This window comes from Andrena cerasifolii, chromosome 4 (genome assembly GCF_050908995.1).
Source record: "Andrena cerasifolii isolate SP2316 chromosome 4, iyAndCera1_principal, whole genome shotgun sequence".
Taxonomy (NCBI): Eukaryota; Metazoa; Arthropoda; class Insecta; order Hymenoptera; family Andrenidae; genus Andrena; species Andrena cerasifolii.
The window spans coordinates 12,276,915-12,300,964 of NC_135121.1; the positions used below are offsets into that span (position 1 = coordinate 12,276,915).

The 24,050-nt window shown below is 47.0% G+C and overlaps 1 protein-coding gene across 2 annotated transcripts in view; it reads right to left on the reverse strand.

Moving 5' to 3' along the window:
- Positions 1 to 210: 210 nt before the first annotated feature.
- Positions 211 to 24,050, reverse strand: part of LOC143368588 (uncharacterized) — a 179,421-nt gene continuing 155,581 nt past the window's right edge. For both annotated transcript variants that reach the window (XM_076811465.1, XM_076811464.1), the window contains 6 exons: positions 21,987 to 22,223; positions 21,485 to 21,691; positions 15,198 to 15,291; positions 11,922 to 12,278; positions 9,330 to 11,431; positions 211 to 5,979 (listed from right to left, as the gene is read on the reverse strand). In XM_076811465.1, the coding sequence (XP_076667580.1) occupies positions 5,827 to 5,979; positions 9,330 to 11,431; positions 11,922 to 12,278; positions 15,198 to 15,291; positions 21,485 to 21,691; positions 21,987 to 22,223 (3,150 nt within the window). In that variant the 3' untranslated portion in view covers positions 211 to 5,826. The remainder of the gene's footprint in view (positions 5,980 to 9,329; positions 11,432 to 11,921; positions 12,279 to 15,197; positions 15,292 to 21,484; positions 21,692 to 21,986; positions 22,224 to 24,050) is intronic.

Consider the following 24,050-nt stretch of genomic DNA (forward strand, 5'->3'; position numbering starts at 1 on the left):
AGCCTTTCATATTTCCAAGAAAGCAGAAACTTTAAATAATTCAAATTTCAATGCCAAAAAAAGAAGCTACTGTAATAAGATCGAAAGATTACTGTGTCAGCTGAAAGGGACGACAGTCTAAAGTTTTATCGGGACTTAGGAACAGGGCCACCTCGACAGACAGTAAATATGGTCACAGGAGGGTGTGAGAGAGGAGGACGAGGGCAAATATACAACGTACGACATTTATTCTCTCGTTTTCCCTTAAATCGATATCCTACGTACGGGTAGATACAGAGGATCCTATAAAGGTACAACGAATTCCCATGAATCGTGAAAATTCGAGGAGATATACCAGCGTACCCTCACGACACCCCTTCACCGTCCGCCCTGTCGTGTGCGTACAGCCGTGTATGCGTGTGTGCGTATCGGTACCGTCTCCCCTTCGATTTTCCTCGTCCTTCCGCTCGCCTTTCGATCTTTCATTCGAACGACACCCCTTTTCAACGAACCCTCTTTGCCAGCCACCCGCGAACGCCTCTTGTCTCTCAAACGGAACGTCGCTCTACGGGCACGATCGTTCCGCAGGGGGTGTTTCGTAGCTCGTGGCGAGTCAACCCCCATTTTCTTCCCTCGCTGCCCCCATTGTCGCGCTGCACGAGCTCCAGAGGAACGCTACGATTGGAACTAAACGTCCCCTGGCTCTTCCCCATTTCTCTGTGGGAAATTCGAACGATTCCTGGCTCGCGATAGAGTGCGCGTCGATTGGAAAACGCTCGACCGACGTGGAAGCCGCGACGCGCGATATTTACAGTTGTCCTCGGCGGCTTTTCGAAGCGTAAAAACGATCGACACGGTCGGGGAGAGTCGGTGGCGTGACGACGATTCACGACGAATCGATAAATAATTCGCGCCGGGGCTCGACTGCCCTTTAAAATTCGAGCGGGGCGGCTCATCTAAATTTCAAGCACGCTCCCCCATCCGCCGTAAATCGCTCGCTCGATCTTTCAAGGGGTCCGCGTTAAACCCCCCCCCCGCCCCTCCCTCTTTCCCGTCGATCGCTTCCGGAACGGTGTTCCTGGGGGAAGGCGCGTCGTTTCGCGGTCGAGCGTCACCCCGAGCTTCTCTCATAACGATATTTCACGATCGAACGGCGCTCAGTCGCCACCCTATGTACACATCGACGCACCATCGCTGGTCTTACGCGGGAATTAATTAATCCGCGCGATATGCCACGGGCTCGGTCCCCCGCGACTAGAAATGTCCACGATGGGAACCCGTCGCTTTCTCTTCGCGGGTGACCAGCAGGGCTCACCCCCCTGCGGTCCAACTGCTTCGTAATTCTTTGAATTTCGCGCTTGGAAATTCTCGAACGGGCGATATGTGAGTCAAAGGGGAGCTTAATGTGAATTGTAATTTTGGGGAGAATTGGTTGTGGATATTGGGCAAGTCCTGATTAAAATACAACGTCTATTAAACTTCCATTAATACCTTCATAATAAAGATTTACGAATTAACTATCAGTAAATTCTCGTTATAAGCTCCACGCTCGGAGCTCGCGGCGAGCTTACAACGCGTAGCGTCAACTATTTCGAGTCGCCAATGAGAGTGTTGCACGATTTCTCGCACTCTCGACCGACGGATTCCAAGAAGTGTTGGGGATAGCGACCGAGCATACAACGCATAGTCGGGATGAGCTTATAACGAGAATTTACTGTACTTCAATCTTCCCCTTTGCTTTTCAAATTAAGTTTTCGGAGCTTCGAAGGACCGCAGAGGGTCGAAGGGCGCCGCGAAACAATATATCCCAGCCATCGGTTCTTAGAGCAAGATCCAACAACGAGTCAACGAGCGCCTCTTTCGAGCAACCCTCTTATCTTACAGTAGCTAAACACGCTCGAATCCTGCTGCAGACTCGACGCGCGAGAGATTTCAGTGTCTTCCTTCAAGAACAATGATGGTCTCTTCTCTTATGTCGCCATTTTAATGCCACTTATCGAATATTGTCACGGATCCTCTCTTTACCTGGCGCTTCACGGATGCTGGCTCTCGAAACTGGACGAGGATGGCCGATTTAACGCAGTAGAAGTCGGCGCGTCGCCCCAAAATGGCTACAGAGGTCTTCCAAGTACCTATAGGCTATATGCTCAATTTTACTAAACGATCAGGCAACTTTCGGCACATTCTGGGCGCTGATTTCTTCTCTAATGAAAGCAGGGCCGGCCTACTCTGTAAAGGGGCCCGGAGGCCAAGGCCAAATCTAACTCTTCCGTCGCTCTGGGCAAAAATCATTTTTGCCGCCCTTTATATTTAAGTATAAATAGTTATTTTAAAATATAATTTTTGACGGCGAGTGAAATCTTTTGTAGGCATTTGTTGAATAGCAATAGCTTTTTGTTTTATGTAAAAAATTAATGTTCATAAAAAAACAGTAAAAAACAGAAGAAAATGTATTACCTACTATTTTACCGCGTTTTCAAATTTTTGTACTGTTTTATTGGTTTTTATTGATTTCGATTCTCTTTGTCTGCCAGTTTTGCCGCCTCGAAATTTGCCGCTCTGGGCAGTTGCTCTGATTGAAACAATTTCTTAACGGTGAAAAAATCATAACATCTTTCCAGGCAAAATGGATAATAATAACAATAATAAAGAAAATAATTTAAAACAAATAAAGATTAAGATATTTAAATATATGACCATCATTCATTGCCATGTCCTTAATAATATTAGAAATTATATTCTAATTTCTTGTTTGACAGTCCTCGCATACCATGATATGGTTACCACAACCACAATCCTGGTGTGTCCGTACTATGGTCAGTTCTGTGTTTAGAGCGCGAAATTCAAGGCGGTTTACAAAATTGCATTAATTTTAATTAAACAAAAATTGTTCGCTCTCATCTTTTCTTTTTTTATTATCTATTTTATTTTCATTTTTCTTTTTTCCTGCGCCCCTGTACAGCCCGGGACCCTTGCACCCGCTGCAACCCACCCCCCTGGCCGGCCCTGAATGAAAGACACGTTCCGATCGAATGCAAGCGAAATGTCCAATGCGCGAGACAAGAATTTCTTCTCACCCTTTCGCTCTTCCCCTTCGTGGCAGCTCGAAAGGGCCGACTTGTAGTGCGTTAAGGGCACAGGTCGAGCAGTTTTTTTTCCTAATATTCAGTAGGCCGTGGCCGACGATTTCAGTCCCGTAGAAAAAATATTATCGCTCGATTTCCATACTAAACCCCCGCACCGTGCGGTTGCAGCTTCCCTTCGCCGCGAGAGCGTACAAGCTCTTGCAACAACCCCTCAGCGGGCGCACCGTGAAACTTGTACCCGCGGAGCTGCTCGCCTAACCGCAGCATATGGTTCCTTCGTGTAGAACGATTAAATCAACTGTCAAATGAAGCTCCTCCAAGGGGAATTGATCTCGAGTAGCATCGAAGCGTTTTGGAAATTAAAGTCCGGGGTAGACACGCGTGTACGAGTCGCGAGGAAACTCGTCATTGCGAGGAGAATGCTGGTCGTAAAATTATTATAAGGAATTTATTTTCACCAGCTTTGAAACGAGAAGGCTTTTGTTTCAGTTGCAGAATTAATTGTACCACTCGCGAGCCTTTGTCGCTGTGAATTTTCTCCCTTTGTCTGGATAATTTCGCGCGAGACGGGAGTACTTGCTTGATCAACGCAGTGTACAGATTCAAGAGGCTTGGAAGAGGGACCAAGGGGCCATTGAACAGCGATGCAAAGTCTTGATCGAATTATTCTCGATCAGAGTTCGGTATTATTCCAATAAATAATCATCGAGAAAAAAAATAAAGTTATTCGAGAACAACGAATAAATTTTTATTCGAATAGAAATCTATCTTTCAAAATTTATCTTTAGAAATTTATTTTTATTCGAATACCTAATGCTTAACTCTGCTAGATATCCTGATCAAGGAATTTCCTATTCCTCACGCTATTCTACTCAATTTTTACTCAAGTTCGATCGATCTATGAAAACAAAGAAATTGAAGAATATTGACTACCTGATCCACGTTCCTCCACGTTAGATCCAAAGGGTATTTTTCCTAGCGAATGACACTTTCAACCCTGACTTTCCTATTCAACTTTTGGGAGAAGGGTACGATACTTTACTCTTCCAAAGTGACCCAGTATTCATCCAATTCCTCGAGTGTCATGCTTCACGTTCCATCCCGCAGAAGGGAAGGCATTTTCCTTGAAAACAGAAGTCCATTTCCCTTCGAGGGCACTCGGATTTCGTCGTTCCAGCGTCAGCTCTGAGCCGAACGCCCGGCTCCACGATCGAGGTAAAAATTCGAAGGAGTCGAACTCAAGTACCACCGGCCGAACCGGAAGAAAAGGGCCAGCCAGTTTATTCCCAAGGAAAGCAGGCTTGCGCGTGCAGAATGTGGAGAAATCCGAGGCTCGTTGCAAGAGTCGACGCTGGCATTCGATTCTCGAGTAAACTGGAAGAAAGGGGTATCGAAGCTCGCTGTTTCCTAAGAAGGGGCGCGAGGGGTTGCTAAGAATCTGCGAAATTGAAAAAAGATTCGCTCCGTTCAAGCGAGAGCCCGGAGTGGCGCAGGTCCGAAAGGATTTTCTGCTTGAGAACTATAACTTTCGAGATCAATTCCTTGCAAACATGTACAGTAATATTGAAAGTCTCTAGTTTCCAATACGGGGAAGAAATTCAGCGTTTCGATCCCAATATCAGTGGGGGAATGACCTTCCCTCCTTGTCCCATAAACTCTGCCGCTGTATAAAATGCACGTAAGGGTGGCTATATGTAATCGAGGGGGAACGGCGCAGGTGTGTTATCATGCCCGCCCTTGCTTTCGTATTTTCAACCCCAAGAAAAATTTAACGAACACCTTACGTAACCCGAACAGATAAACATAACGCCGCCCCCATAACGGAAGCCTCGACCGCAATTTCTTCCTTGTGGCCTCCCCTCCGGCCTCCGCTAACGTATTCCACCCCTGGCACCCCTGTTTTCGACCCTTTGCATCTTCTCCGCTCCCCACTTCGATTCTCTCCGAGCTTTCCACGCTGGCGATGGGAAGAACAGTGTCTTCGGAAGGGCTCCCTTTCATGTATCGCGGCGAAATAGTCCAGTGAAAATTTTTGTCGCAAAGAGATATTCGCGAAAGACTGTTATCTTTTACTCTTCGACCCTCTGTACATTTTTTAGTGACGGTCACATCGATGGGGACTTCTGACATATTGTTTGAAACGACGAAGTATCGACCAGTTTCACTGGACTAAAATGTTTCCCTAAGACCTTGTAATAAGGTACTTGGCAAGTAGGATAATTCCACGAACGTTCCAATAACTGAAATTAAACTCCTGAGGAGGAGCCATACCTTCAGTCTGGATAAGAATCTTCGCTATTTATAGATTTTCCAAGAGGAGCAGCTCAATTACGCAAATAAGAGCTGGAAAAGCAGGGTCCTCCGGAGGTCCTCGAGATCCCCGAAGATGCATCTACTCGAGACGTTTGCCAGAGACATGGACGATAAAGATTGAAGTGGAGCAGGTCTAGAATATCTCGGAACTCTGTAGAAACAGCACCGGACGCGAGCCGGGGATTGCTCGCTCGAAGGGCGGCGAATTTGCTCGCTCGTACACGCAGCGTACTCCTCGACGAACGAAGGGCAAAGAGGAGGCGTTCGACGGTGCTCGGACGCGTCTATCGAATTACAAACCGAGGAAGGGCTGAGGGGCTTCCGGTGCACCGCTGGCGCGGGGCCAGAGAGTCGTTGGGAGTTGCTCGGAGACCTCGCGTAGCCTATTGTCGACGCAGCAGACCGGTACACATCGGGCAAGATCAAGGATCTACGGTAAACTTTCGGCCTATTTCATCGAGATCGTCCGCCGATTCGTCTCCAGAGGCCCGTTGCTGCCCGCCGCGTTGCCTGGCCGACGCTGCGCCGTCGTCGTCGGCGCGGAGCGCGCTGGCGCCGCGGACGTCGTCTCTGCGCTGGCGTTCGTCGTCGCCGATCTCTTCTGTGAACAAACGAGCGAATGCAAAGCGTGAGTACATAGGTTGGCACATAGCTGGCGCCCCGCTAGTTTCGGTATATGTAGAGTTCGGAAGAGAGTAACATCGGGGAGTCGACTTTGGGGGAATTGGTAACGCGGCTGACCAGTACTCGGAGGACCCCGCGGATCTTGAGTTCAAGTCCCATTGACCGCGATTCGTTTTTTTCGCCTACAATTTATGAATAAATTGTGGTGCTTAGGCCTCGTTCGCATTAGTCAAGTTACTTGACTCAAGTCGCTTGAATTCGAGTAACTTAAAATTAATTTGACTTGAAATAAATATCCTGTCGGATTTCTTTCAAACTTCAAGTGAAGTAGAGATTCTGTTTCAACTTTACTTGACTTGAAAATATACAACTTGACTAATGTGAACGAGGCTGATAAAGAGATCAATCTCCAAGACAAGCTAATAAGAACTTGAGTAGTTCCATGACGTTTCAGAGTCTTCCTGACTCTCGCAAGTTTACTTTGCACAGCAACAGCGATAGTTACTGAGCCCTGTACTCTACTCCCAGTTCCAGTGGACTCTGTATCGAGAGTTGCAGCGTGCATCTCTTCCAGAGTAATTAATCCAAGAAGAAGTTGGAAATCCCTAGTCTCTCAAAGGAGTTTTTCCCACAGGATGGATGAATTTCGCCGCGTAAAACTGGCAAAGGAGATCGCTCCGTCAGTGGAGAGAAGCTCGCCATGATCTGCTCGCTTGACCCCCGAAAATTCCTCAACCCTCGGGAACGCGACGAGCAAGGACCGACGGAGCTTTACGTTCGCCACGGCCACGGTGAACTTTAGCAATCAGCCGAGGGATCACGTAAAGACCGCGCAGGAAGGAAACCATCGGTCACTTCCGGCCTGCCAGCGACCTGGCTAAGTCCAGGCACGTCCCTGTCAACGGATCCAGGAAATTGCGGCACGTGAAAGCACCGCGATGCCCAGGATTACTTCCAATTCGAGTGTCTTTCGGGCCGTGCACTGGTTGTTTCGCCTCCGACGGTTCTTAAACGCCGTCGTACACTTTTCGGAGGAGCTGGCGAAGCTGACGACGAGAGTCAAGGCCGCGCTTAATTCGATTAGACGAAGAATTTACTTTGAAAGCTCACGATCCCGAAGGAAGTTTTCAAGACGATTCTGTATCGTATGTTTAATCCTCGTGCGGTGGGAATAAGCTTGTAGGGTTGGTGAAAAGCAGGAATATACCGTGCAAGTTCGGAAGATTATAAGAGCCCCGTGAAAGCGCAAGGATAAAGGTCGCGATGATAAAGACAAACGAGGCGCGATGAATCAATTTAGGACGAAGGCACACAGAGACAAACGATCCAGGGAAACGCTCGTGTTTGTCCAAGGGTAGCATCCCCAAGTTTCCCCAGGGAAACGGTAAACAATACTTTCCAGGGTATCGAGCAACCCTCGGTGCAAATAAAAATAATAAAAGCCCCGGTAACGCGAACTCCTTCAACTCCATCGATCCAGACCCCCTTTCTACTCGGCTCCATCAACCCCTTACACTCTTTTATCATAACTATCCTGGAATACGACAAGACTGTTCAATCCTCGAAGAATTCTCGGAGCGCGAGGGGTCGAAACGACATGCCTCCCTCAAGCACAGTCTTCTTTACGTTCGGGGTCGCTGGAAAACTGAATCCCCCCGGCGGAATCCAAGAATCCTCGAAGGCTGTCGCGGGGAGTTAAGGAGGATGCGTGTTTGACGAAAGCTCGCAATCTACCGACCCCGAAACTCGAAGAGTTGGAGTCGCGGGGCGGCGAGTTGCCGGAATTAGCGCTTAGGAAACTCGGTTCCGCGTGCCGCGCAGCGCAAAGTACAATTCGCCGTGATTTACTCGCGCGTTCCGCAAGGCTAGTCCCTGGGAAAACTTTTATGCGCGCGGATCCAATCCCCCCGGGAAAGTTTGCCGGCGGTAAGTTTGGGGGTGCGGGCGTAACTCGACCGGCCACGTCAGAAGAAACGCGCAATCGACTCGATTCGTAGCATCGCTGCAGCCCTCCGGTCCATTCAATCGCGTCAACTTTCCGATCCTAATACGAGCCACTCGATCCTCGCGACTCCGTGGCTCCCCTTTACTTATCCCTCGCCACGGATACGTCGCGAAACTTTATTTACAGCTCTGGAAATATTTATTGCATCGCCCCCAAATCCACGTCCTAACTGTGCGATTGGTAAAGTAGTTGGTATCCAACTTATTTTAAACTTAACAGTATTGTACTCTCCGAATAATAATGCTAAGTGCAGTGGAAGTGAATGCACGCTAAATATTATTATTATTACGACTTTACTACTCCTTAAATGGAAGCTTTGATGCATATAGAGGATAGTAAAATTAGAGTAAAGGCGAGGCAGCAGTAGGAACTGTTAATAAGCCAAATCGAGTGATGGAATGAATATTTCCTGTACTGCTTCATGGCAAACGGTTCAAACTTTCACGGAGGTGGAGTTGTTTCGGTGCTTTTTATCCTTTGCCTGCAGCGTTGTAATTACATTCGCTTGATACTCGCGTTAATGTTTACCTTCCAACTTATCTGCTTGTCGACTCGCCAGAGATATTCCTACGGAGTATAGCAGCTTTCAGAACAATGAAGTGGATTAGAGAAGGTATATTAAACTCGTCGACGGGCAACTGAATTTGATGAGATTCGATGTAAGAAGTTTACCGGGAGTCCGGCAACCTCGCGTGTTACTTTTCTAATATTTCCCGGACTTCGCTCTGCCATTTATGTCCGTTAATAGTATTCACAGTTGTACACGGATAACGAAGTAGCCAGGGGCATTAACACCCTGTAATAGGATTCCACGCGTGAAAGATTAAAACTCCATTATTTCGGGTATCCAATCATGGAAATTCGGTCGCCGTTTAAAACGTGCTCGAATCCTGAATATTTCAATCGCGTTTTAACTCCGCCACGGGGAAGATTTTCGATAAATTTACTATTCCGCTTCATTAATCTTTCGCGACTTCCCTGCGAGCTAAAAGGCTCTCAAATTAACGTTGTCAAACCTGGCTTTTCATCAAACTTTAAAACCGTCCCGGTTTTGCACGAGGACCATTCCACTAAAAACCTCTCTCTTTCCAATATCAAAATTGAACGTACCAAAGACGCCTGGGACACTCGACACTCCGCCAGCTCCATCCAATCGCCTAAAAATTCGCCTACATCCGAGTCACCGGCATAGAGCGTCATGGAACTTCATCCCGAAATTAGTCGCCCATGGTTCGATCTTACCCCGCGATCGACTGGATGAAAATATCGACGCGCAAGCCCGCAGACGGGTGGAATTTAATAAAAGGCAATACCGCTCTCACCTCGGTCTCGTTTTCTTTGTAGAACCAGAAGTTAATTTGCCTGAGTGCCTCGAGCTCGTTCTCCAGCGGATCGCTGGCGTTCCCCTTGGCGCTGGGCGTCCTTGGATCCGGGTCCTTCTTCCAAGCGTAGATCGGCCGCTCGAGGCCGACCTGCAGCTGGCCGGTCGAGCGTTCCTGGTCGTCCGACCTGGCGCTGTCGCTCCTAGCCTCCTCTTCGTTCTTCCTCCAGTCAGTCCCCGTGTACTTAGGCGAGGACACCGCTGAAACGGCTACGAACGCGTTCTTCGACTTGGAGGAGCCGGCGTCGGCCGTGGTGCCTGGCTTGGAGATGGGCAGCGCGGTGACTCGATGGTACGCGAACTGCTTCCACTTGGACGGCCAGGTGCCCGTCGAGCTGGCCTTCCCGTAGCTCCACTCCTCGTTCATCTTCTGCTGCCACGGGGACAGCTCGTTGCTCTTCGAGCTCCAGGGCTGATCGCTCGACTTCCTCGGCCAGCCGTCTCCGGCAGGCTTCCACGAGTCCTCCTCCTTCGCCTTCGCTGGCCATTCAGCGTTCAGCTTAGAAGCCTCGTCGTTGCTCTTTGACGTCCAGGGTTCGTTGTCCTTGGTCGACCTGGAGCCACCCTTCGCTGACCAGGAATTCTCCGAGTTCGACATCCACTCGCTCTCCTTCGCCTTCCACGAGTCAGGGTTGCTAGACTTCCCTGTCCAGCCGTCGGTCTGTTTAACCTTCGCGAACCAGGAGCCCGGCTTGCTGGCTTTGCCAGGCCAGATCTCCGCGACGTTGGGTTTCTCGGGCCAGGGGCCAGCGTTGGTGTGGTTCATCCACGCGTCGCTCACTTTCTCCGCCCAGGATCCCTTGCTGGACCACTTGGTGTCAGTGCTAGGCTTGCTGATCGGCCTGGGCCACCTTCGAGAACCACTGTCGTCCGAGGGCTCGATGGGCTTGATCTGGTAGGGTTTCCAGGTGGACTGGTCGGAGGACATCACCCAGGCTCCAACGGATTGGATCTCGGGCAGGGCTGTGTCGTTGGACCAGGAGCTTTTGCCCTCGTACTTCCTCCTCCAAGCAGCACCGTCGTCTCCTTGCGTGTTCTCGGGCTTGGCCCACTCCTTCGCGGCCTTCGACACGGCTAGCATCGCCCAGGGCTTCAGCGACTCGCTGTTCTTCCCCTTGTAGTCGCTCGAGTCGCTCCTGTCTCCGTCAGGCTTGTACTCGGAGGTTGCCTGCGGGAACTCCTCCTCCTTCGAAGATTCCTTGAACAACCTGCTCTGCTTGTCATCCTTCGACTTCCTCTCCGCGCTCGACTTCTCGGCTTCCTGCTTTGCGGCAGCGTTGCTCTGCTTGTCCAAGCCCAGCTTCTTCACCAGGTCCGCGTTGGGGTTGTACGACTTCCCGTTCTCGTCCTTGGGCCAGGGCTTCGCGCCTGGAAGCTTGTGCGGCCAGGTGGCTGGGTCCGAGGTCAGGCTGTTCCAAGTCTTCATCGTGATCTGGGGCAAAATGATCTTCTCCTTTGCTTCCTGCTTCGTGGGTCTGTTCAGCTCGAAGCGGCTCTTCTCCCAGACGTTGGAGCGGTTCGCTTGCTCGCTGTCGTAGAGCTTCACGGGCCTCTCGGGCTGCTGCCACGAAGCTGGCAGCTGCCGAGCTGGCTTCTCCAGGGGCCAGGACGATCTGGGCCTGTCCCAGGAGTGCTGCGCGCGCTGCTGCTGCCAGAGCTTCCCTGCTTCCTCCCCTGCATCCTCCTCGTTGCTAATCGGCGACCAGTAGCTCTTCTCCACTGGCAGCAGCTTGCCACGCTGTTGCCAGTACTTGACGTCGTTCTGGGGCCGCCTCCAGGGCCATTTCTCGGAGGGAATGGGCACTAAAGGGCGCTCCTCTGCTTTCCAAGGAGGGCTGTACTTGTAGGAGATGTCTGGCCAGCTCTTGCTCAGCGAGAAGTCACGTCCTGGCTCGTAACCCTGGCCGTGCCCGAAACCCTCACCCTGCATGCCGAAGTCGCCCTGGTAATCGTCTTCTTGCCGGCGCAGAAACTCCCTCGACATCGGGGACAGCTGGTTGCGGTAGGCCTCCGCCACGTCGTACTCTGCTATGCGTTCTGGATCTGAAAGATCGGTAAAGGGTGCTTCACTGGGAGTGCTATTGGCACTGGGACTTATCTCAAGAACTTTCATTTTGCGGTAAGGTGACCATTCGTTCCCGGAACACGATTTTTGTCTCCGAATTTAAATTTAAGGTAATCATTTGTCCCCAATTCTGATTTTAAACTAATCATTTGTCCCCAATTCTGAATTTAAGGTAATCACTTGTAATCAAAATTGGTAATCACCAATTTTCGGTAATAGTCCCCGATTCTGCATTTCTTCTTTAAACTTACGAAGTGATCAATATGAAACCGAAGTCACGAGTTTGCTATTAAAATTCTACTACTTTGGCATCAGTAGCTGTAGAAGTGGCCCTTAAAATAAAAGGAAAATCATGTCCTAGGAAACCCCAAGAAAAAATGGTCGCCTTACTTTACAAAATGTTACTCGTTCCGATCCCACAGCCCTCGAGGGACTAGGTACTACTTCGAAACTAACGTCACGTCGTACCTGCAGGCCTATCGTACACGCTCGTGAACTCCCGATGCCCCTGCGCGGATACAGGCTGGCGAGCCGCCACGTTTCCAAACCGAAGCAGCCTCTGATTCTCGAAGTCGTCGAGGTTTTCCATCAGACCGGGCTTCCCCTCCGAGACGAAGACAGGCAGCGGGTCTGGAGTGTGCGTGGTCGTGGGGTACCGGTGCCTCGGCTTCTTCTTCTTCTTCTTCAACTTCTTCCTGGACTTCCTCGAGTCGTTCGGTGGCCCCGATGTGCCTGGGAACGGCGTGGACGTGGACTGGTAGCCTGTTTTAGTGGGCTCCTGGATGGTGCCAGTCTTCAGCTCAGCGAACTTGTTCTGTACGTACACTGACAACGGACAGAAACGTTAATAATAACGATTTCCGCGCTGCTGCGTTATTTATTAAGTCAGGGCGTAAGTAACTTTGGTTGTTTTAAACGCTCTAAATGTAATTTCTCGAGAAATTTTATAATTGCTTATTTCTTATTTCTCGAGAAACTTAAGTCTAGGAAAAATATTATAAATCTCATTTATTTTCATTATTGACGTATAAACACATCTACAATTTATAATACATCTTATTAATAACATTAGAACCTATATGAACTCCAATAGAAAATCACAGTAGAAGATACGATATTATTAACTGCTGAAGGTGTTCTTAAATTCTTATTTAAAAATTTAGAAAAATTGTATACTGAGTTACGTATCTAATGAGTTTCTTGTGGCTATTAAAGAAGAAATATAGAAAAGAGGAGATAAGACTATTGTGTCCCGTATAAAATGCGTCTTTTGATCCTTTTGGAAGAAATTCTGGATCATGCAAAAATTAACGTCAAAATATAACAGTAACAGATTTTGCCTAAAAAAAGAAATAGATTCGCTGACACTGCATTAGAAACATTGTGCTATTTAAAAATAAATTTTAAAACGAAAAAGTAATGTTTCGCTTTGTACAAATTTTGCATTAAATAAATAAATTTACCAGTTATATTTAATATCTATTTTTTCATTTACACAAGTTTTGTATAAATTAGACAGGGATAATGATTTTGTTAAAGATTTCTTGTGTTTTTGATAAATATTATCAACATTACTCCAAAAATATAATTTTTGCAATATTTTTATCAATTTCCCAAGAACTCTCAAGAAATATGATCTCATTCCTGATTTCTCGAGAAACAAAAACTATGGAGAAATCAGGAACACTAACTATCGCTCCGCCCTAATAAGCAACGTCCCTGGCGGTCCCAGAAAATGCAATAAAACGATCAAGCTACCTATTTCTCAACGAAAGCCCTGCACAGTCACCTTCTGCGTTTAATTATTCACCAGTAATTCGACCGTCACACGAAATGTCAAAGGTGCAAAAATACGAATTAATGATGAGAATCGAAATTACTTATGCACCGACTTAATATCACTGCAGGCGCAAAATGTCTCGCCCGTTCGAGGCTCCATAGATCCCCCAAGGAACACCGAAGAGCTGGAATGGCAAGAAATCGTCACTCTACCAGTTTCCCCACAGTTCCACAACCCATTCACTGTTTTGCACGCGAAATCTACAGACTCGACCAGCTCCACTCCCCACCCCCAGCACCCGAATTTGCGTTCGATAAAAAATAATCCACACCCTGTATCGCGACAACTCGCGAAGCACCCGTTCGTCAGCGGTAGCAAATGGCCGTGATTAAACCGGGCATTGTTCCCGTAATGGAGATTAAGACGGTTCCGCGCGCAAAGCGCTTTACGCGCTGTTCCACGGAGCTCCGACGCAACGGACTAACTTGTTCCCAGATTATTCACTGTCCACCGTGTACGGATTACCCGCCGCGGGCTACGCGCGTTAATTACCAAATTACGGGACGCCGCGGCACGCAGCCAGCCCGAAAGAATCGAGGCACCCGCATTTAATTTCAAGCCACGCGCAATTTCAATCCCCCTCGGCGGGGGGTTTCCTTTTCTCTGTGACCATCATTTTCCAAGGCTCGAGTACGTGTTCGGTGTCACGCGCTCTCGTTCCCTTTGTTTCCCGACTAATTTGCTTCGCCCGGGGTAGATTATCGAGCACGCACAGGCGGGCGGTGAAAGGGGGTAGCTCTATTGTTCGCGACTCCGGAAACAATCGAACGAGGAAGAAAAGGGGGCGAAGCGTAGCGCGCGAAGCGAGTTACATTGATTCCCCCACGTAACACGGACGGGACCAATTGTCAGGAGGCAATTACACCGTGCAATAACGCAGACACTATCCAGCTAATCGCCCGATTGTGGGGGCTTTATTGGATCCCTCAGTCGACTCGAACGCGACTCCAGTGCCTCCGTCGCGGCAGCCTTTTCCTTTTAATGATCCGAGCGGACCTTGGCGCGCGGCAAACACTCCACCTGGAATTTATTTACCGGCGAATAGCTCCTCCACGATGGAATGCCCACCCTTCGAACGTTCCGCGCCTCGTAGCGCGAGATTAATGCCGTTCCTTTCGCGTAATTTGCAATTCATCCGAGGGGATTAACGCACTTGTTGCTCCGCGAGAGAATCGAGCCCGCGGGGCACCGAAGACATTACCTGGAACTTCGATTACCGTTTCCGATTTTTAGTACGCGGTAAGTCTCGGTGCAATTCTCTTCTGTGCGGGCAGAGGAGAGGTGCTCGGTCGCGATGGCCTGCTAAAGGCGAATTTACACTGAGATCAACGGTGCAGCGTTACTAGTGTTAAGAATTACTAGAGTTTCCTAGAGTTTTTCCTCTAAACTATAGGTTGTTAAGAAGCGTTACTCTTTTTATAAAGTAATAGCTGGTTGGCGAGGGAGAATTAATTATGAAGGGAGTGTATTTTATCAGTTTGCGCATGATTGCATGTCGGTTCTTTATTTAATAAGTAACGTTAATTTGAAGTATGGTAATTGGGTTTATTGTGAGTAAATAAATATTCAAAATTGGCACTATAACAGCCAAGACGGCTTTGCTACTCTACCACCGAGTTGTTCCCGTATGCAGAGTGCGTTAATGCAACGCGGGGTAAATGAAAATTAACGAAGAAATTCTATTACGCTGGCAACAGGTACCCCGTTCTTGAGACCGCGCGCGGAGTCTCGTTAAAGATTCCTAATGCAGGTTCATCAAGGGGGATGTTTAAAATCGCCCTCCGAAATTCAGCTTTACCTATACCTGCGCCGGTAACTCTGCTTCGAGAGTTTCTCCACCCCCTCGGACCCTCCGTCACACCTCCCAGTTTCATCCCCCTCAAGATATCGATGACGTTACTTACGGATCAGCTTCTGCTGGCGCTCCAATCGGCTCACATACTCCACGAGATTCTCCAGCAGTTTCAGCACGTTCTCCCCCTGAGCGTACTTCTCGGTCTGACCAACAGAGCACCGATAATTGATTATTCCTCGTGAAAGTATGCAGACAAGGGAGCGAAGTTTGTGGTTAACGACACTTGCGAGGGGAAGCAGGGACAGATGATAACTTTATTACATCAGAAATTACGTCGACTAATTTAAAAGAAACTTTTTTAAAAAAAAAACTCTTTAAAGACCCATCTGTGGCTTCACATATAATGCACATTTTTTACTAAACAGACATGTTGTTTTAAAGCTTATAATCTTGATAAACGTTGTGTCAAAGAACAAGTCTCAGCTTCAATTTATTTCCTTGTAATTAATCGAAAAAGTAATCCTTCGTTTTCGACAGAAACGACTGCCTTGTACCATTAAGGGGTCATTCTACTTTTAACTGCTGAAAAATTAAGCTATTTTTAAAGATATTTTTCTTAGTAAATGCAACGTACAATAAAATTAATGGTTTTGGTATTTATTAAAAAATTCTTTTTATTCTTTTTCTATAATATAAGAGTAGCTTAATAAATAACAAAAAGATTTCTTTCATTATAGGTTGTATTTATTCAGAACAAAATCTTTACAAATAGCTTAATTTCGGCCACTTTTCGGTGATGGTTTTTATCATGAAATGAACACTTAACGTTTTCGAATTTCTGGGGGTATATTCTGCCACTCTTGAAATACAAGAAAAAATCTTTGTTGTTTGTTTATTTCATTTGTTTACATAAATATTTCGCAGTGAAGTTGGCGACTTCAGAATTGCTGGCGGTTTAAATTTCGCACGACTGGGTGATCGGAAATAAAAAACCAAACATATTTCTAATTCGCAGGAGTATGCTTATCTCGCTTACCACGAAAGAAAAATTTCGAACCACAATTATTAAACTGGGAGTCGATCAAAGTTGATAATACCAAAAAGGGCATTTCTTTTCTGTTTAATAGGTATAAAACGTGGGAAAATATTAAAAAATCCTAAGATATTTGTGCTAAGCGAGATAGCCATACTCCTGCAAATTAAAAATATGTTTGGTTTCTTTGTTTCCGATGATCCAGTCGTCCGAAATTTCAACCGCCAGCAATTCTGAAAACGCCAACTTCACTGCGAAATATTTAAGTAAACGAGTAAAATAAACAACCAACAATATTTTTTTCATGTATTTCAAGAGTGGTACAATATACCTCCCGAAATTCGAAAACGTTGAGTGCGTATTTCATTATAAAAAACCATCACCGAAAAGTGGCGGATTTTCTCGAGCGAGAGAGTAGAATGTACCCTTAAGTGTTTTATGAAGAAGGCAGCAGAAGTGAAGGGCACACCGCTTCCTGATCTCATACCCATCGGAACACGGAAGCACCTGCGCGAAGTGGCCAAACCTACTGAATTTTGAACAGAAGATTATCGAGTGATCAACGAGTGAGATTAATAACTCGCCGCAGGGAAAAGAACGCGGAACGGAGCTCCCTAATGAACGTGCTCGCCCGTCGCCGTTTCGAGAACGGCAACTCGAGCGAGATTTTTCACCAGGTTCCGCGTCGCCGGTTCCGCCTCCCTCCACGCTTTTTCCGCTCCAACGTGTTTTGCAAAATACACCTCGCAGCCAGAAAATTCCCCACCACCGGCTCGACGATCATTAACGACGACGGAGGCCTCGGTGCAACGCCGGCGTTCCCTCTGGATCCCGATCCACGTCGCGCAGCTCTCGCTTCCCCGGCTCGGGTGCAGAGATCGACGCGCGATTCCGTGCCATTATTCACGAGTGAGTTCTTCGTCGAACGGTTGGATGGACTTTATTATCGACGCCTTAAGTAACGGCTCGTCTTCCCGTCCGGCGTCCTCTGCAATCACAGCAGCTGAATTCTTCAGCGGGAGGCGGCCGATAGGGGCGGATCGATCCCCGAAGGGGCGTTCCACGTGTGAGACAGCCGACGTCACAAGCGTCCCTTCCGGATGTCGTCCTTCGTAATTTCCGCTCGAAACATCCCCGCTCGCTATTTCGCGTCGAACCTCTCCAGCTGGCGATCGTAAATCAAGGGAATTAAGATTAACAGCTTCGTTTCGCGTCCCCGATTCCCGCTTTTTCTCGCCCCTGCATCCTCCGAGGGATGCACTTTCCTTCGCGGAACGGTTCGAGAAACTCTGCCTTCTTACATTCTCTCTTTGCGTCTTTACAGCTGATCCCTCCCTTTAATGGAAATTAATGTAGCTCCTCTCTGCCTCTGCAGGATCTTCTACGCTGTACCGATGCCCCATCCGTTTTTCTGAGATACGAAAATTTACGGGGCTGCCTGTTTTCTCGGTACTGTCCTCCGACGTTGATCTTCGTCGAACCGTTATGTCGATAAAAATCGAACATCCCTTTCCTCTCCTTTCCGTGATTCCAATAAAGTCGTACATAATTCTTTTCCTCTTCCTCCCAGCTTCTCGACTAATAAAGATCACCCTATATCCTTCCACTCTAGGCTCTCTGCGATTCTAGAATCCTTTCTGCTCTCTCTCTCTCTCTCTCTCTCTCTCTGCCTCTCTGTCTTCCGATCGTCCTTCCTCTTCGCCTGCCTAATGAACGGACTCTCCATTCTTCGTCCCTGCAGGTTCTCCTTTTCGCTTTCCGCTCGCTCTCTTTCGAGCTGATTCAATAGCCAGGGCAATTGAGAGCGGCTGCGACTGCATGCGAGGCGGCTCGCGCGAGGGATATCGAATTAGCCGTGAGAATGCGCCCCTTTGTGCCAGCAACACCCCCGACGAGAGGCGTGCGCCGGTAGCTGGCACGATAATGGACCCAGCGAGCGTGGGACATCTTGGCGAGGGCGGAAGAACGCGTCCAATCTGCCGTCGCGAGAAGAGCGGGCTTTTAAGCCGGCTGCGAGCTCGCGACAACACCCCTCGTCACCTTCCTCGCGCTTTGTCTTCCCTCGAGGGGCGCCGATTTCGCCTTTTATTCCCACGAAAACGACGGAGGATCCTCGACAGCCTGATGCACTTGGTTCGCGAGAGGAAAATTCCCCTTTCACAGGTGCTGGTCACAGTTGCTTGCCAATGATGCTCCATCAACGCACGAGTGATAGTCGTGCAACTCAACTGTTCAGGAGAGAATGTCTCCTCGCGTGAGTCGTGGAGCGTTTGCACATCTTACCAGGATCAACCAGAATAAAAGAAGAAAATTATCCAGGAGAGTGGTGAGTTTTCAAACTCAAGGATCTGAACCGTTAATTTTCGCTATCCTATTCTGCGCCAATTTTCTTATGTAGCGAGAGAAGTATAGATGTAACTTATCGGTAGTCTGGTTCACCAAACTGAAGAGAAACTTTCAGTTTTCTGTTGCAGATTACCTGGACGATAAACACGCGCGCCAGCGAACTACGAATTTTCCGCGGCGTGATGGTCGAGCATGCATAACTCCTATATTTATGATTAAAAACTAATATAAAAAAAACTGCAACATCTTCAAAGATGCATCGAAACCTGTTCCAAATTTCAGGCGAATCGAATTGCTAGTTTCTCAAAAAAAAAATTCCCAAAGTATGCTGTGTTTTTAGCCCTTAAAAGAGGATTTCCTCTCAAACCACAACAAACTCTCACTCCTCTGTATCTCTACTCACAATCAGTGAATTCTTTTGATCATAAACCATCGCGAGAGTTCAGTCCACCATTGTTCCCCGATCTCCTTCGTCATCCCCACCATCAGGTCTCCAGCCGGCCCTTTCCATTTCCCAGAAGCTGCAGGGGCAACCACCCCCGTGCCCCGGAAACTACTCAATTCGATTTCCATTCCCGGGAAGACACACTGCCTCCCCGCGTGTCTGCGCTCCGTCTGCCGCAGACTACCCGCGTAAACTTTTCAGTGGCGAATTCCATTTGCAGCTTGTTGTCGCAATCAGCGGGGCGGCATCCCCGCGGAACGTGCACAGGGAATTCCTTACGAGCCCCGTTTAAGCTTCACCAAGACAGGAACGGGAGACGTGACAAAAACGCTGGTCGCCCACGGATCCAATTGTCGCAGCAATTGCGGATAACTGGAAGGCTGCAGCCAGTCGCGTTAAGAATATCGAATTAGCCGGGAGAACGCACCCTTTGTGACGCGGTAATGACGATAATGAAACCGAGGCGGGACTGATCTTCCTCAAAGAACGCCGTGGAATTTATTCGCGCGGCGGGGAACCGAGGGGAGCTCTCAGACGCAGGAAATGCGGGAATTTTAGGGGAACATCGCTGGGGAAAACGCGGGAGGGTGGAGGAAGGGGAGCGGGTATCTTAATTCCTGCTCCCAACGACGAGGAATAAATTCTTCAAGCTTCTTCTACTCTCCCTTCCTCGTAATTGTTAAAAGACGAACTATTCGCATCCCTCGCGTTTCTTTTATTCGTTCGCAGAATTATGCGCCGCGGGACAAACCGTGATTCCGTGGGATTTTCGAGGGTGCAAGCGTATCCATTAGGGTGGCTGTTATTTACTCTTGGTAAATTTTTTTTCAAGATTTTCTTCGGGGCACCCTCCAGAATAGTTCGAAATAATTTAAAAAAAATCCCTGTAAAGTTTGAGCTCGATCGGATAACGAGAAAGGGTGCCCCTGGGCCCTTAAACATTTAAATCATCATAATTCGCAAAAATATCGAACATACAGACTCTATATCTTCGCAAAAATATCGAAATGTGAGACTATATCTTCGATATATTCGTGAATTTCGGTCCAAGTTTTCAGGAAACATTCATGACATATGAAAACAACATTGAAAATAACAAAAAACTAATAAGATAAAAAAACTAATAAACAAAATAAGAAAAAACAATTTTGTTCTTTTTCGCATATTTCGGTATATGCCCCCCCCCCCTTAAATGTTTAAAAGATAGTCCTCGAAAATAAAAATTCCATTTTTCTTGTTCGCCTTCATAAATAAAAAGTATTCCAGAAGTATTTGAACTTTCAAAATTTGAAGAAACAAATTTTTTTTTTAGTCTTTCGGACTTTTTTCGAAAACTGTTTGTCGCACGAGAAAAAGTAATACAACATAAAAGTTGCTCCTTGTCCGGATCTACAACTTTTGTATGACATATTTTTTTATTTAATAAATACCTTGGAGGATATTATATAAAATCGACTCCGCGAGCTGTTAAATAATGATTTAAATATTTAAGGGCCCAGAGGCACCCTTTCCCATTATCCGATCGGGCCCGAGTTTTACACGGATTTATTTTTAATTATTTGGAACTATTCCGGAGGGTGCCCCGAAGAAAATTCAAAAGTCGAAAATAAGAGCCACCCTAGTATCCGTCGTGTTTTGTGCGTGGGACAGGGACAAATCGCTGCGACGTGGTGCCGGCGTCGAAGAAAAGGAAGCGCGACATTGTCTCTGCGCGATAAAGGAAAAGTTGTCGGTGGTTAACCGGGCCGAAAGCGCAGCCGGCATTTATCATCGTGCCACATTTCACTCCCTCGATCATTCCCCGGCAACTTTCTCGTTTGTACCTGACACGATTCCACCCGTCCCGCGTGTCGCTCTTCCGAGAGCACAGCAGTGTTTGAATTTTTATGCGAGCAATCTGGGAAACAATTCCGCAGCTCCGCGCGGAGGAGGGAACAGGGTGGTGGTATTATTGGTAGCGTTTGCGAGGATGAATTTAACTCCCCTTCAGAATCTGCATATGTAAAGGGCAGAGAATCTCGGAATAATTTCCGAGGGACACGAGAACAACGGGGCATCCAGAATTCAATCTTTACTCGAAGGAGGAGCCAGCCAGCAGCAGTTTCGTTATGAAGACACTTCTCGGGGGTTGTCGATTGGCCCGATCGTCCCCGAGGATCAAAGTCCTGCCGCAGGTGGCTCGAAAGACGATCCAACTTCTGGGTAGGGTGCTTGGCTATTGGCCCAGGGACGCGATGGCCAAGGGCCTGCAGGCCGGTCTATCGATTGCGGATTCGCAGCCCTTTGAGATCGCTCGCGCGGAACACGGGCCACGATGAATATTTCCCCTTCATTGTTCTCGCTTTGCGCGACAAAAGTTCCGTCTCGGTTCGACGAATCTTTTGATCGTGCCCCCCCCCTATTTTGCAGCAGGCAACTTTTCACCTCGCGGGTAAATCGGCACGCTCTCGTGAATATTCCAGTGCAACGGTAATAACAAACTAATAACGAAGTAATAACGAGGACCGGAGATGCGCAGCTAGCAACGATTAATTATCGAGAAGCAGGAGTATAAGTCAGTCGTCCAACTCACCCCTGAATCGCGAACTTTCTGCCTCTGCTCCTCTTCGGACGCGTATTCAGCCAGCAGCGACTTCAAGCGCGCCAGGTCAGTCTCTTGCCTCTTGTCCAGTTTCTTCGGGCTCTTCGGGTCGGATCCCGAGTATCGATTGTCCACCGGGACTTCCCCCTCGCCCGAGGATCGCTCGGAGTACCCTGGCGGGTCCTCCGATTTGATTGACTGCGAACAGAATCGTCGTCCGGTTACTTCGGGAAGAACCGCCATCTCCAAGAGCTCTAGCAAGATCGTAAGCTTTCTCATTCCTGTGGAACTCGGGCGATGAAATAAGACTTCTCTCACGATTATCTTGACCATCGACGACGTTGTTCGGGCGTTCCTCGCTCGACGTGTCGACAGAAGTTCGCGGGAAATCGATTCATCGTGCCAGCCAGGCGGAAATGAGAGAGTCTCGCGATGTCTTTCAACAGCTGATAATGATCGACGATGCGCTGTGCTGCTGTTGTTGGAGGCTCACCTCGGTCGATTCGACGTTCCTCCTTCGAACAGCCTCCGGTTCCTCGTTCAGACGATTCGGGGTGTCCTCCGGCGGCACCAGGCTCTTAGGCACCTGTGTCTCGTTGTTGCTTCCTATCAGGATCTCCCTCTGCGTGCTCAGCTCCTTCTTCACGGTAGGCACGCGCTTCGTCTTTGCCCTGCTGCCCTCGAGTGAACTCGATTTCCGCTTCTTCTTGTACTTCAGCAGCTCGGCCACCTGCGATTTTTCAGTTTAAGGAATGGTTTTTCTCAGAGGTGTAACGGGGCAGGTACATTCGCGTTTTTAAGGACCGAGGTGGGAAAGAAGAGGCGGTGCGTTTCTTGTCTTGGGACTCTGATTCAGACGCATGGAGACTGAGGGAAATAAACTTGGAACTTGTATAGGGTAGAGGAGCCAAACACTGTAAGCTACCTAATTACTGTGTCTCTAGTTTATTTATTTATTTATTTTTTAGTTTAATTTTAAGAAATAAATAATTAATTCAATTTCAATAAAAAAAGTTTAATATCTCTTATTCGATAAATATAAAATTAATTATGCTTTTTTAAGCATAATTAGTTTTATAATTATGCTTTTTTAAGCATAATTAGTTTTATAATTATGCTTTTTTAAGCATAATTAGTTTTATAATTATGCTTTTTTAAGCATAATCAATTTTATATTTATCGAATAAGAGATATTAAACTAGTATTTTCAGAACTTCTAGTATTTCAAGAACTAGTATTTTAAGAACTTTAGTATTTTAAGAACTTCTATGTATTACATGTTTAATTTTAATAAATAAATAATTAATTCAATTTTTTTCAATTTTTAAGCATGATTAATTTTATAGTTATCGAATAAGAGATATTAAACTTTTTTTTGTTGAAATTCAATTAATTATTTATTTGTTAAAATTAAACATGTAATACATAGAAGTTCTTAAAATACTAAAAAAAAAATTTCAATTTTTTGATAATGAACTCGCGAAGTTTTCTGTAAAATTTATGAAAAAACCAGCCCGTCTTTTCGAAGGTTAATTAAATTATTATCAATATAACGCTATTAAAATTTATTAAAGTATGTTCAATATTAAATTTTTATTTTTCACAGCTATTGGGGCACAGTGTTAAGGGAAAGAGCTCAATAGTTGCAGCACAGTATTCAGGGAGGGGGCAAAATAATTATGCAGCACAGAATTCGAGGAGGAAGCACAGTAACTGAGGCACATTAATTGATCTTTGGAGATTGTAGGCACGCAGTAACTGACTTGAGAACTTTTATTTATGTTTAATATTAATTTGATATTTGTTTCGTGAGAAAGTTTATATCGATAAAAGAAACTTTTAAATTTATCTTTAACTTCTTAAGAAAGGTCAATTACATTGCTGAAGTTATTTTTACTAGCGAAAACTCCAGAAGCCCTGAAACAGGGCACAGTAATTGGCTCCTCTACCCTGTATACGAACGAGATTGGCACCTAGCACTTGCGAGAAAGAGTTAGAAAGATTAGACCTCTGGTGGCGCTGGCGAGCACTAACAGCCACGGATCGCATGGTGTCGCTGGGACGCTACAATGACTTTAGAACGTAATTAAAACCTATCAACTCCAATAATTTCCTACTATTTATAAAACCATTCTCAATACTGTGCAGGAAATTGAAGTCGATATAATACCGACAATAATTTCTTACAACCCTATTTACTTGACCAGAGAGAAACCATCAGAAACATCCGAAATTCATCCCCCATCCATTCCGATCGGAACTATCACCCCCATTAACTCGTGTCTACTCATCAAGGCCAGCTTTCGCCTAAAAAGCGTACCTACCCTTTCGAAGCCGCACAATACGCGAATTAGTGGCGAGACCGTGGCCGGGTTTATTCAGTTTTATCGTCGACAAACCCCCGCGGGCAAACAACGAGGAACCGAGAGACGCAAAAAATGTTGAACGTAAACAGCGGGGAAGAAAGGAGTAAAGGGTTGCTGGGGAAGGGGGATGTAAACTGCGATTCGCCCGTGACCCGGGCCAGAAGTTTGCAGAAGGGACTTGTTCCGCCGAC